General features: G+C 39.5%; 1 protein-coding gene across 12 annotated transcripts in view; it reads left to right on the top strand.

The window, feature by feature from the left end:
• The window catches only part of BMPR1B (bone morphogenetic protein receptor type 1B), a 375,661-nt gene that overhangs the window by 258,620 nt on the left and 102,361 nt on the right, over positions 1-14,680 (top strand). For all 12 annotated transcript variants that reach the window (XM_045018526.1, XM_045018531.1, XM_045018523.1 and 9 more), the window contains one exon: positions 8,634-8,818. In XM_045018526.1, the coding sequence (XP_044874461.1) occupies positions 8,746-8,818 (73 nt within the window). In that variant the 5' untranslated portion in view covers positions 8,634-8,745. The remainder of the gene's footprint in view (positions 1-8,633; positions 8,819-14,680) is intronic.

Raw genomic sequence — 14,680 nt, forward strand, 5'->3', positions numbered from 1 at the left:
TTGAAGATAAATTCTTCCCTTGCAAGTTTAGATTGTGGTTCAGCCTTGTCTAAAAAATTTGTTTTCATTCTATAAAACAGTCATGCCTTGGAAGCTGACAAATGAATTTGTAATGCTGGGTAGACGGGGGTGGTACTGTCATTACAAATATAACAACTGCAAACTGAAATTTCAAATGATCTTTGATATGTTAGTTCCACACCAGGGGGGAAAAGAAACAGAAACCTTGGGCTTCAGGGCAATTAAACACCTGCCTCTAGCCCAGGTCAGCTGACTCAGGCTCACGGGGCTCAGACTGTGGGGCTTTAAAATTGCAGTGTAGATATTCAGGCTTGGGCTAGAGCCTGAGATCTGGGACCTTCTGAAGGGAGAGGGTCCCTGAGCTCTATGGTCTACACAGCCGTTTTTAGCCTTGCAGCCCAAGCCTGAGTCAGTTGACTCAGGCCAGCTGCAGCCATGTCTCAGGTCTTTTAGTCCAGTGCAGATGTACCCTTTCTAGACCTAACCTTTCTTCGATTCTCATGATCCAAATGTCATACAGCTAATGCTTTCAAAAGAATACTTTTAATCAAGGCAGAACCCTTGGACTGAATTCTTAATCTTTCATTAGCATTGCTACCCTACCATCTCCTGCTTTAAATCTGTATCTGTTGCTGACAGTGGGTGTCAGCAGTTAAATCAATGCTGAAAATGGTTTAACTGCAAGTTTACAGAGTACAGGACTATGTACAACTCCATGTCAGACCTATAATTGAACCTTCTTTTGTTTCATGCCTTGCTACAATTGAGTAAATTATACCTACTTACAAAATTGTTCTCGTGCATGTGATAGGAAGTTCTCTGTATTGTTCATAAGTGAAGATTTCTGAACAAAAAGTGTCCCATTCTTACAAGTTTGGGGTCAAAACACAGAGAGAGAGAGAGAGTGTGTGTAAGTAAAACTCTGATGTTATCTTACTGTGAATGATTAGTTCTGGTAACTCAACTGCGTCATGCCATGTACAGCACTAAAGCCCTTAGATGCTATAACATTTATATTTATGACTTTATTATCCTATATCTTATATAAAATATATGTTTGCAGTGTAGTTGTGGCTGTGTTGGTCCCTTGAAGTAGTCTGTTGGAACTCTATCTTGATATCCATTTGCTCCTCATTTACCTTCCTGCTCCTCCTCTAGTTGGAGGCTGTCCTCTTTTTTTCATTCTCTATCTTCTTTGGAGGCTACTGTGTATCCTTGTACCTGATAGCTACCTCCCTCTGTGCACTTCTTGGGGTGTATACCATAGTGGTCTGTTGACTTCTTTTGGTGGCTTGCTCTCCCCCCACCCCCTATGGTCCCCTCCTCGTACCATTCTTACTTTGTATAACTGGGAGGTAATGGGATTTAATTAAGAAAAGATTCACCTGGAAAAGACAGAAAAAACGCCTCATAATGAGATCTGTCAGGCTGTGGACGAGTCTCCCAAGGGAAGTAGTGGAGGCTGCATAATGCAGGACATCTAAGATAGACTGGAGAAAGCACGGGAAAATATACTGTATGGAACAATCCAGCAGTAACTCTAGGGGATAAGTTTCTTCATTTCTAATTTACATTATTTCCAGCCATGCCAGAAAAGCTCATTAGCTGTAGGTTGTTATTAAAATTATTTGCAAAGGAAGAGAAAACAATATTGACCCATTATCATAATTAGACTCCAGAGTTAACAATATGTGATGGGCAGAGCAGTTCACATATTCTCATTAAGCTATTATTTCACATTGCCTGTAAACTCTGGAAATGAACCGTGTATAGGGGCCAAGAGGCTTAGTTTTTTTTAAGTGAAAGCTTAAATTCTGTAGAACTGATTGTGGCCATGACAGAAGTACTGGAATGGCTTTCTGGCCTATTTAGACGCACTTTGAGCCCTGCTGATGTGTGCATTCTATAAATACACACACATTTCCTTCTGCCGTGTGCACCCTATTGCCTACTGTTTGTGTATCGTTGGTTTTAAGCTGAATGTGAGTACTCAAAGTGAGGGTTGATAAAACATTTTTGTAGTCCTGGTGCAAACAGAAAATGTGTTGTGTTAGGTGTCAATCTTCCTGCAATAAAAGGTTTTAGTGTTAAAATTGGCTATGATCATGATCCAGTCTTTCCCTGAAGCATGCACTAGTTTTCAGGAAAAGGTTACAAATATGGGATGAAAATCCTAGGTAATGAAAAATATATTCACACATTAAGCAATAATTTAGTTGTTTGTAAACAGCTGGAAATAAGAGGTTTTTTGTTTTTTAAGAATCTGGCTCTGCATTTGTTCCCTGTCTTCTCTCTCCCCTCCCCCGCAAAAAAAAATTGTTAAAGACAAGTTGTTGTCAGTGGTAACTGCTGAGAATTTGTCAAAAAGCTCACTTTTAGAAGACAATGGACCCCAAATATACTGTGGCACAGCTTTAAACTTTATTAAGTCTGTCTTGAACTAGCCTTTCCTCTCCTGAGTTAAATGGAAGAAAAGTTTGGCAGCTTCCATGCTGTGAGCTTGATTGATGCCCAGAACATGTGAGGGACTTTTGTGTCCAGCTTGCTCTCCATGAGTGCATAATGTGTGAATACTCAAATAAGGTCAGCCCTTATCACATGTAATCTAGGCCTGAAAGCAGATCATCAGTGACAGTCATACTCTGTAAGTGAGAACACAAATCATCCTCTGCATGCTTTGGACAAGTTATGGGATTTTCTCCCTTCTCTCCTTTTACCTCTTTCTGTACAGGGGGGCGGGGGTGGGGGAAGGAGGGGGAACCTTGGCAGAGCTCTGAAAGCCAAAGGAATACGTGCTCAGAATACTATACCGCTCATTCAAATAAGTGGGGGGATGGGGATTGTTTATTTGTAACAAAGTGATAGTCTTTTCACTGAGTGGCTGAAATGAGCTTCTCTTCTTTGAGTTGCTGATGTCTAATGATGTGGAATGCTGCAAGTTGGGAATGGAGTGGGATGAAAAGAAACTTGGGGAAACATGTCAAACCCACTTCTATTGTGGGATTTTTCTTAAACTCTCCAAATCCCTTCAGAAATTGTTTAATGCTTCACAACTTTTGTTGTTTGAATTTTAAAAAATAAAATAAAATAAAAATGTTAAGATTGCTCAGGAGTTAAACACACCATCTGGCAAAACAAATTCTGCTCAGTTACCCTTTTTTTTCTCTTCTTCAAATTATGATGAAAATTCTGTCCACTGCTAACACCTGTGTAGTTAACTGGCTAGATACCTACACCACACCTATCACCAGGGACTCTGAGCTCCACTGCTAATACACTGTAAATAGTTGACGTCTTAAAGTATTTTTCAAGTCTGTTTATGCTGTTCTGATAGAATTTTAACATAGCAGTTAGGGGGGCCCATTACTTAGGTTGTAAGCTATTTTGGAGCTTGGACCATCTTCTTGTTCTGTGTTTGGACAGAGCCTAGCACAATGGGATCCTGGTCCATGACTGGAGTTTCTAGGGGGTACCTCAATATAAATAACGAAATAAAATTATTTTCAAAAATTCACTGCCAGTCTTTGTCTAAAAGAAACAAAACAAGAACCCAAGTTTAATGTAGGGATTGGTGTCTGTCTAGTTATGTGGATGTTGCTTGGTTACTCTGGTTTAGTTACTTGGTTGTTTTCTTAAGCTGGGAAGGGGAAAAACTGTTTTCCTGTCTCTTTCAATGAAATGTTGCAACTGTGACACATTTCACTTAGAAAGGAATTTTACTTTATGGGTAAAGGGCTTTTTAAAAATAAGAAAATGTATACATAATAGGATAATTAGCAGTAAAGAAATAAAAGCTTGAGTTAGACCATTGATAACATTAACAACTATGGAAACAATGATGTCATTCTCCAAGCTGTGGAAATAATTGAGATTTTTTCCACATTTGTGATATCTTAAAAAGTTTCTTTCCATTCTTGGATATATAATGACCCCACCCACACAGCATTTTGCAGGGCTTTTTCTTGCTTGTATGTTGTACAATGGATAAGTGTGTAATGCCAGTTAAATCTCTGGTACTGAATGGAAGATCCATAAACTCTAGAGTCTGTCTATAAATCCTGACAGGTTTCAGAGTAGCAGCCGTGTTAGTCTGTATCCGCAAAAAAAACAGGAGTACTTGTGGCACCTTAAAGACTAACAAATTTATTGTAGCATGAGCTTTCGTGAGCTAAAGCTCACTTCTTCGGATGCATAGAATGGAACACACAGACAGGAGATATTTATACATACAGAGAACATGAAAAGGTGGAAGTATGCATACCAACAGGCAGAGTCAAATCAATTGAGATGAGCTATCGTTAGCAGGAGGAAAAAAAAAAAAACTTTTTGAAGTGATAATTAAGATGGCCCATAGAAGGTGTGAGGAGAACTTAACATAGGGAAATAGATTCAATTGGTGTAATGACCCAACCATTCCCAGTCTTTATTTAGACCACAGTTAATGGTATCTAGTTTGCATATTAATTCAAGTTCAGCAGTCTCTCTTTGGAGTCTGTTTTTGAAGTTTTTTTGTTGCAAAATTGCCACCTTCAAGTCTGTCACTGAGTGGTTAGGAAGGTTGAAGTGTTCTCCCACTGGTTTTTGAATGTTATGATTCCTGATGTCAGATTTGTGTCCATTTATTCTTTTGCGTAGAGACTGTCCGGTTTGGCCAATGTACATGGCAGAGGGGCATTGCTGGCACATGATGGCATATATCACGTTGGTACAAGATCTGTGAGAGTGAGGGATGCAACAGACTAGACTTCTACATAGATTGCTTCCGTCACCGTGCACGGGCTGAAATTGTGGAAGCAACATCACTTGTCTAAGCCGTGCTGAACACAATGCCATCAACAACCTCAAGAACAACTCTGACATCATAATCAAACAGGCTGACAAAGGAGGTGCTGTCGTCATCATGAATAGGTCGGAATATGAACAAGAGGCTGCCAGACAACTCTCTAACTCCACATTCTACAAGCCATTACACCAATTGAATCTATTTCCCTATGTTAAGTTCTCCTCACACCTTCTATGGGCCATCTTAATTATCACTTCAAAAAGTTTTTTTTTTTCCTCCTGCTAACGATAGCTCATCTCAATTGATTTGACTCTGCCTGTTGGTATGCATACTTCCACCTTTTCATGTTCCATTCTATGCATCCGAAGAAGTGAGCTTTAGCTCACGAAAGCTCATGCTACAATAAATTTGTTAGTCTTTAAGGTGCCACAAGTACTCCTGTTTTCTATAAATCCTGTAATTATTGTAATTTATTACTGTATTCATTTTGATTTGCACTCTACTACCAAAAAGAGCATCCTTGACACTCATTAAAAATATACAATTAAACAAACAGCCTCCTGAACTACTGCTGATAGCCAATATTCTGAAAGAGCAAACATCCAACAGAGACCTCCCCCATCTGTGTTCCTCAGCTCAACTATCATAACTTCCCTCTGTATTATATGATATTATTCATATTTCACAGATTGGAGCCACTTACCTAGATACTTATGGCCACAGGGTAAGTCGGTACCAGAGTCAGGAATATAACTCACATGATGGATACTCTAGCAATGCCTAATTTAGATAGAGAGATCTACTGGCTCCCCGCCCCTGTGTTTTAGCCACAAAAGGAATCCATCTTTCCCTGATGATAAACTAAAACCTCTATAATTTTTAATTTTAAAGGGGATTGCCAAGAGTTGATTAGTGCTTAATGGTGCTTGGAGACATCAGAATTTTGGGGGGGGTCTCCCAGGCAGGCTTTTTATCATAGCCCTCCACCTCTCTGAACTTTTGTATTTTCCTTATTTCTCCATCTTTGATCTTGTTGCTCAGTCAGGCAGTCCAGCTACCTTTGAGCCCATCCCAACAGGTTTCCAGTAGCGCTCAGCTGGCCACTGCAACCCCATCTGTGGCGCAGCCTGGCTGTTTCATCTAAGATTGCTTCAACCATAGCTCGGGAGTCCAAGAATCCTCTCCTAGTGCAGCCCTGGGAGTTGATATCTATACCTGGATGCCAACATGACTTAAACATTGATCTTAGGGACACATGCTCCCTTTAGTCTGCATGTGGAACTCCTTTTGATGTTAGTGGCGATGGGGGCAAAATGTGTCCCCCTTGGCTTTCTAAAGTATTCAGATTAGCTTGTCCCCGTTTGATAGCTGTCTTTCAAATTCACAGCTATACTTCTAAGACTGACATGGCTGCATTTGGAGCATTTATTGCTAATGACAGTGTAGTATCATAGTTCCCATCCTCCATTTCCCCCCTCCCTTCTTGACGTCCTCTTCACTCACAAAAACTTATATCACGGTGACTGTGCTATTAACCAACCTCCCCTCCCCCCCCAAATACCCACGTTCAACACCCCTCTGCAGCTCCTCGACACTTCTAGCCCAAGAGGTTGATACAGAACAGCTCAAGTCACTCCCTTTATGGGGTGGTGTACCAGTTGAAATCTTGAACTTGGATCTCCCGTTTCATCCGGGCGCTCACTGTTTTGACTGGACTGTTCTGTAGACTTTTGGTGAAGGATATGGTATGTTCATGAGTGAGTGAGTTTGTTTGTTTGTTTGTTTGTTTTTTTGTAAAAGAAACAAGCTTAAAAGTCAGTAGTTGAACCATTATTCCAAGCTTCACTGGTGCTTTATATGTGAACTCTGGAGAGAAACTTTAAAGATGCCTTTGAAGCAAAACACACATATTAAAAATAAAGTAGGAGATAGGATCATGTTTTTCCCATGAAAAATGGTGTAAAATATACAGCAAATCTCAGAACAGACAGTGATGAGGCTGGGAACATACATGTTTCTTTATTTCTATACTTTCCAATTCTATATGAAGGAAAATGATGGGAATGGCCGGAATGACCTGTTAGTGTATTTGGTATAATGTAGTTAGTCACTAAAGAATTAAAAAAAAATAAGGAAAGAAAAAGTAAATACAATGCAGTAGAATCTCACTAATTCACGCTGAAGTCTGGGAGGCAGACAGTATTATTACTCGATTTTTTTACTTGGCCAGCAAGGGTCTTTTCTGCCAGCAGTGGGCCAGATTAGTCTTACTCGCACTGAGTCGCGTTTATTGCACTGTTGTTGTTGATTTTTTATTTGTATAGTGGTAGTACCTAGGGGCCCCAGTCACGGATCTAGGTTCCATTTTGCCAGGTGATGTACAAAAATATAACCAAAAGATGGTCCCTTATTTGAAGAGCTGTAATGGGATGACTTGTAGAGTTAAGGTACTATTCAAGTATGGGTGACAGGATTTAGCCCTTCGAGATCCATCGGAAACCTCCCATTGATTTCAGTGGGGCAGTATCAGGTCTTAAGGGAACAAAGACTATAAAAAAGCAAGACTAATGCATCATAAAATGTACTTTGCTCATTTATTTAGACAATTATACTGTATTTTAATTATTAATGATAATACATCAATATGTACTAGTAATTGTACAATACTGTAGTATATTTGTAAATATATATGACCAATGTGAGTCCTCACTAAAGTATTCAGCTGTTAAATCTTTGCTCAGAGATGGTGACAAACCATCAATTAATTTTGTTCTATGTGGATTAGTGAGGTCCTGTTACATTCCCTTTTCAGGACTTAGTGTTTTTATTGAATTTTATTCAGAAGTGAAGATCGCAAACTTTTAATATTGATACCGTAATATTGTTCGTACATCTGCTTCCTGTTTCCATTTACCAAAAGCAGGCAGCAGATCGTTAGCGGGTGTAATCTGTCAGTTGGAGCTATATCAATTTATATTAGTGAAGGATCTGTCCCCAGGACTTCAGTTGTGTATAAATAAATAAACAAACAAACTGAAATAAATATTTATCTGTATAAAAATGGAGAAAGCAGTAATTTAGAACTCTGACACATAGAGTAGCCTCTAGCAGAATACAAAAAAGTGTGTATTGCAACTGTGACCAATGGCACACAGTTGAGAGATTTAATGAAATCTGTATGCATTTCTAATTCATTAATATACTTACAGTAGTTTCATGTGATTTATATAAATTTAAAGGAGTCCAGTTACATGAGAAATCCACTGACCTTTAAAAAAATCTGTTTATTGCAATTTTCCAATAAATCACTGTTCATGGGGATGGGGTAATAAAACTTCATTTTGAATGACACAGTGTGCAGACACAGACATTCTATATTTCTTATCTCTCTTAGCTGTCTTCTGTTATTGCTTCAGAGCAATCCTTATTTCTCTCTTAATATTGGAAGTGCATAGGAAAACGCTGGTGTGACTTCAAAAACAAAAGCCAAAGGCAGCACTCAGTTTATAAAACAAACAGTTTATAAGTAGTTGACAAGAGGGGTTTGCTTACATCTCGTTGAAAAATGCAATACAAACTTCATATGAATTTTCAGGGCTTTGTTTTTTGTATGTGTAAAGTAAAGAGGGAGTTAAAGACTCCGGCTGCAGCTTCCAAGTTTACACAAATCCCTGTGTGGGCAGTCAATCCATGCTCCTGTCTCAGGAATCCACTCCAGCTTGGGATCCTTGCTGCCCTTTTGTTGTCCTCCCCACGAGGTGATCAGTTGAGGTCTATGTGGTGACAGAACCAGTTTGTAACAGGCTTGTCTTTCACATTATCCTCTCAGGCTTGCTGGCAGACTTGTCGGAGGATCTGACAGAGGCGAAGCACAGTGAAATAAGAAAAGCAAAAGAAACAGAAGAACACAGGCGAATCATAATCCCTACTCTCCCGCAGCAATGGGTTGGCTGGAAGAATCAAACTGGCAGCTTCACATTTCCTTGATCATGCTACTCTCCATGCACACCAAGGGTAAGAAGAAAAAGTGTTCGGCAATGTAATTATGACAGGGTGGTGAGCTGAAAGATAACAGCTAACTGTTCAATTTTATTATGAAAGGAAAAGTTTAGCATGGAGAATCGCAGCTTAAGAATTTCCAAACCACAGTGCAGTCTGTGAAAGTACAGTATTTTGACTGCCTGTATGGCATATATAAGTAGTATGTCTGAATTGGAAACAGAATTTCAAAGGGTAGTTACAGAGAGATAGAATAGAAGTTTTTTATTGAGACTGCAATTGTCTAAATTACTTTCTAATCTGATTTAGACCTGAATATGCAATTGATGCTCTCAATAGACACAGTTTGTAGAATCAACCAACATGTTTAGGGATGCAGTACATATCAGCTCCAAGTGATGTTTTCTATTAGAGTTTTGATGCAATATTTGAGAAATGTGTTGCTCAGGTAGAAACAAAGATTTTTTTTAACAAATGCATTAAATTGAAATAGGTAAAGATTACTAATTACAGTTATATAGTTTTATCTTTGAACATTTCATAATGTTAAGAGGCTGTTCCTTAACGTCACTCGTTTTAAGGATTTATCAATAAACAAGGATTAGGAAACATATTTTGCTTCTTCAATAATATGGACTGATAGATTTTATACTTTACTTTTAAAAGGCAAAAATGAAGAATATGGCTAATTATAATAGTGCAGTATTTACCAGTCAGAAAGCCCAATAAGCAGAGGTTGTAATAAGGAAGAATTGTGAATGACTGACAGCAGAGACACAGTAGCATTATACCTTGTCGAGAGTGTGATAAGGAAGCTACATGAAATTCACATGTTTACAATACCACTGTATGAAAGCAAGTGCAATAATTGAGAAAATGTTTTTTTTAATAGCAGATAAATGTGCTTAAAGTAATTTGCTTTATACACATACTGTCGTTCCTTATAAATGTGCCATCTTTCAGAGACTTTTTTTGAAGTAGTATGCTTTCAGAAAAGATGGCAAATAATTTTATGAAATAGTCTTGGTCCTTTTCCTTTGGTTGGTTCTTTTCACCATGTGGCAGTTAGCTAGCAAGCGGACTATCGCATCTAAAAAGAAAAATAAATATTCACAACAAGGAAGGTTTTTCTCTCTCCCCATATATTTGTCATTTCTGTTTATTAAACATTTAAACTTTCTGTGACTCACCTACAATCCTTCAGTACTGGACATGTGGTTTGTTTTGGGGGATTATTTTTTTTTTTGGTGCTTTAGGGAATCTTACTCTGGCTCCCTAATAGGACATGATACAGTTAAATCTAATAGCCAGAAGAAACAGCAGTAGTACCTTTGTATAGTCAATTTGCTCTCAAAGATTTAATGTGTGGTAGGAAGGTAGTATCGGTAGGAGAAAATTAACTTCCTGAGTCTGCTCTGTGCACTGAGCCAAAATAAAACTTTGGATCCCAACACCCTGAACTATGGTGAAGTTCAGCTCAATGTCCCGCCTTCCCTATTGACAACTATCTTGAAATATGGTTCTTAACTTAGTGATTTGGACCCATCTCCAGTTTATATTGGGGAAGCTATTTATGAAGCATAGAAGCCATCTTACTTCTTAAAACTGTGTGTAGTAATTGAGTAAATCTTGCAAAGTTAGGGTGAAGCTTCAAAATCCAGTTATGTATCTTGGTTAAAAGCACTGCGTTAAAACTGTTCAGCCCGATATGGAACCTGAGTGAGCTTGTTTCTGACATTTTATTTTTCCTCAATTACTTTTAAAGTTTGGGGAAACAAATGCAAACTGCCCTTATTCTTTATCTCTGATGAACTCTTGGGAAAAGAAAGGGTTCTTGGGTTACCCAAAAAGTATAGGAGTTTTGTCAAAAAAAAAAAAGCATTTAACTTTGCTGAAGCAACCTCTAATAGTTTTTGGATACATGGACCATATTTCAGGGCCAGATCCTTGGCCTTTTTATAAAAGACACACAGAATCTTAACGGTTTGGTAGACCCTCAAGGAAGACACATATTCTGAGATACAGGCATCTGTAGGGGCATGGACAGATTAATAGAGGAAACTTGCAGTGGATTGGTGAAAGATATGCACACCATTTTTCAGCCATAAGAGTCCCAGTTTGCTTGTCTTATTAGAGCATTTCAAATGGATAAAAATGAATCAAAAAGAAAATAAAAATCTAGAACTATTCACCTTATCGACAGCATAATTACAATGGACTTAAATTTCAGCAAGGGTGGTTTAGCTTGGACATTAGAAAATATCTTCCTAACTGTCAGGGTGGTTAAGCACTGGAATAAATTGCCTAGGGACGTTGTGGAATCTCCATCATTGGAGATTTTTGAGGCAGGTTACACAAACACCTGTCGTGGATGGTCTAGATAATATTTAATCCTGCCATGAGTGCAGGGGACTGGACTAGTAGACCTGTCGAGGTTCCTTGCAGTCCTATGATTCAATGTGTTGGCAGAAGACCACCTCATACCATATCACAAACACAACTATTTAGGAATCTGTGTGTTACATTTGGAACATTGTCTCCACATCTTGCCAGATAAGAGTCAAATCCTGTCTCGACTGGTGATGCCTACACAATGTTTGTAGTGACAAGTAACCAGCAGCATGCTTAGCTTGGGGCATCTTGTTGTCTCAGGCCAGGTTGTTTTTTGGAGGACTGTTGGCTGTTACCTTTCCTCTGAGCAAGAGCAGCATGATACCCTCAGGTATCTTTATCAGTCAGTGCTCATGCTCATTACAGCAAGTTCACTCACCTACTCAACTTCTAACCACAAACCTATTTAATGGTCCAACAAGCCATGCCTCGGTTAGACCTTGGTGCATACTCTCCTTCATATAGCATAGGTGCTGGCACCTTCTTGCATATTGTGATGGCCTGGGGCCATCTTCTTGTGTGTTGCAATGCCTTCCTCCTCTCTTTATTGCTTGTACACTTGTGCAACCAAGGTTTAGACTGTATTGCGGCGTCTTTTTATTATTTAAATATTGTACTGTCTCTGCCCAAAATATTCGTACTTGGGTGCCTGTAAGTTAGGCTCCTTAATAGAAATGTAGTCACCTGGACAAGTGATCTTATTTTCAACTGTGCTTGAGCACCCACATAGTCAATGAGAGCTGTTTTTCCTCTTTGAAAATCAGCTGATTTCTATTTAGGTGTCTAAATATGGATTTAAGAGTTTACCTTCAGGCTCCCAGGAGTGAAAATTTGCCCTCTGCCTTTAAATATGGAAGCAGAGACTACTGCAGCAATGAAAAGGGTCTGTTCTGTGGGCTGGGATCTGTCCCCAGATCTTTAATAAATTGAAAAGATGACACGCTAGTTGACAACTGAAGTTGTGAAAAATACAACCTCAGGATAGTTTATGGGGAAATATACTTTAAAGAAGTGTATAGAAGTAGGGCATCTACAATAAAGATTATACTTTTATTTTGTATTGCAGTAGCTCCGGTCTTGCATCAGGGACCTGTTGTGCTAGGCACTGTACAATCACAGAACAATCTAAAAGTAGCTCTACATTTCAGATGAAAGGGTGATTGCAGCTCTCATAGGCATCACTAGCTTTAATTTACCTGGTGGGCTAACAATATTAGTGAAGACCTGGCTGCATGGACCCTGGCATGGGCTGGTAACATGAGTGTGTACCCAGAGTTCTGATTCGACTTGCAGAGCCTGTGCAGAAGCCTGTGCTGCCATTTCTTCACTGGTATTTTTAGCTGCGCTAGCTAAATAACACTAGCATGAGAGTATGCTTGTGTGAGCTGCAGCCACACCTCCACTTGCAGCATACACGTAGCCTAAGTAAAAAACAATTCTGCATCTAGATGGTGCAGAGTTCTTCCCTGTCAGGTATTTCCTGAGGTTTGGTCCAATCTAATTCAAAAATCTCAGGAGATGGTGCTTTCACACTGCTTCCCTTGGAAGATTATTCGGTACTCTAATAGGTGTCAATATTAGGAAGCTAGTCTGATTTGGGGCCAAATTTTGCCCACTTTTGCTAATTTCAGAAGCAGTTGTGCCATGAATCTAATAGCAGACTTTGTCCCATTGGGCTTGCTTGCTTGCTTGCTTGCTTACTTAGTTACTTACTTAGTTTGCTATAGAGGGACAAAAGGCCATCTTGAATTGGAGAGCAAAGCGGCTCATCAACTCAAATTGCCAAACTTATTTTCTGGAATTTGTACTGTGTGCTACTTACCATTTAAATTTTTCAGAAAAATCTTTCATAGAAATATTTGAGAGGACGTTTAAACCTCAGGAGTCTGCTTTGGCAAGAATTTTTCACTTTTCAGAAAGAGGCTTAGGAAATGCATTTGGTGGTTGAAAATTCAAGAATGTAAAACGAGTGCACAGCTGGTCTAATTGGACACCAAGAAGAGAAAATGCTGACTGAGCTGTATGAAGGGAAGTAAAGGGTTGTGCTGTAAAAGGAAAAATGATGACAAGTCTTCTCCTTGAAACAGCTTAGTCTTTTAGGAAAAGTGCAGGCCACCCAATAACTCCAACAAAGCCCCGCTCATTATTATAGAAAGAAAAAAGCTGTAGTAAGAAATAACTGCAGAGCAGACTGAGTTATAAAGATATGTTATGGGCTAAAGAGTCACTTTGTCACAAACCCCACGTACGGGAGGCAATGCGTAGTTGAAGTGACCCAGGAACAGACTAAAAAGCTGATTGTGACTGAGGAGTTGCAGGCCGCCTTGTGGTTTTCTCTCCGGTCCAGAGGATGATGTACCTTGCATCACTCCGGTACCTGGCACAGTGTACGACACCCTCCCCGCCCCCAGCACACTGTGGGAGTGGAGCCCAGGCTCTAACCACTCCCATGCCCGCTTAGGTGGAGTGTGGGGAGAATTGTGGCTCAGCAAAGGCTGTTTTCATCCATGCTGATACTGTGATGATGGTAGTCAGCACAGGGGCATAAAGGAGTGCCTTACTTCACTGCATGGGCATGCAGGATACACCACTCTGGTCCTGAATCATTATCTGGAAGCCATGGAGAAATTGGTGGGGGGTTGCTTTTAAAAATGAATTAAAATGAATGTAGTGTTTGTGAAAAGTGTGGGATTAAAGTCCAGGAGACAAGTATGTTGTAGGCACCAGCAGTCCAAGCTTTACCCCTGCATTGCTTCCTGCTGGTAGACTTATCCCTGTGGTCTGAAGGGGACCACCTTTAGGACGGAACATTCTCTACTGCATGTGTGTTAATGCTACAGAGATTTTGAGTAAGGAACCAGTTGTTAATTACAATAGCAATCTGGTGAATATATAAACCTGATGCAACAAAATTCCTTGGTATAATTACTTGTCATGCAGTTCACTGCCCGAGGGGTTTAGCAGGGAGTACCATACTTCAGTCTGATCCAAAAAACTCATGTTCACCTGCTGGCCTAGCTGTTGTCTGGCAAAGTTCCAGACCTCCTCCTCCCAAACTGTAATAAGTGCTCATAGCCAGTGTATTTTAAAACTCCCCAGCTGAAAACCCAGAAACTCTTAGTCATGATACACAAGTCAACTTTGTTCAGTAACCTGAAAGCTGAAGGATGAATCAAGGAACATGAGGATAATTGGTCCCTAGAATATATTGCTTTAGAAGTAGATATGCAGTATATTTATATGACATGCATTTAAAGTAATAATTTTAAAGTGTAAAATGATCCTGGTTACCATATGGCAAAATATACTGGAAGTTTCAACAGTTAAGGCTGACACAGCTGTTAAATACATAAGCATGGTTGTGTGTTTAAGAGTTTTATACTACAGCTATTATGTGGCATTCCCAGCTATTAATCTCCAGCTATTAATCGGCAGTAAAAGCAACTTGTGGTGAGCATCACAGATGCTCGAAATGTGATCTCCACT

This window comes from Mauremys mutica, chromosome 5 (genome assembly GCF_020497125.1).
Source record: "Mauremys mutica isolate MM-2020 ecotype Southern chromosome 5, ASM2049712v1, whole genome shotgun sequence".
Classification (NCBI taxonomy): domain Eukaryota; kingdom Metazoa; phylum Chordata; order Testudines; family Geoemydidae; genus Mauremys; species Mauremys mutica.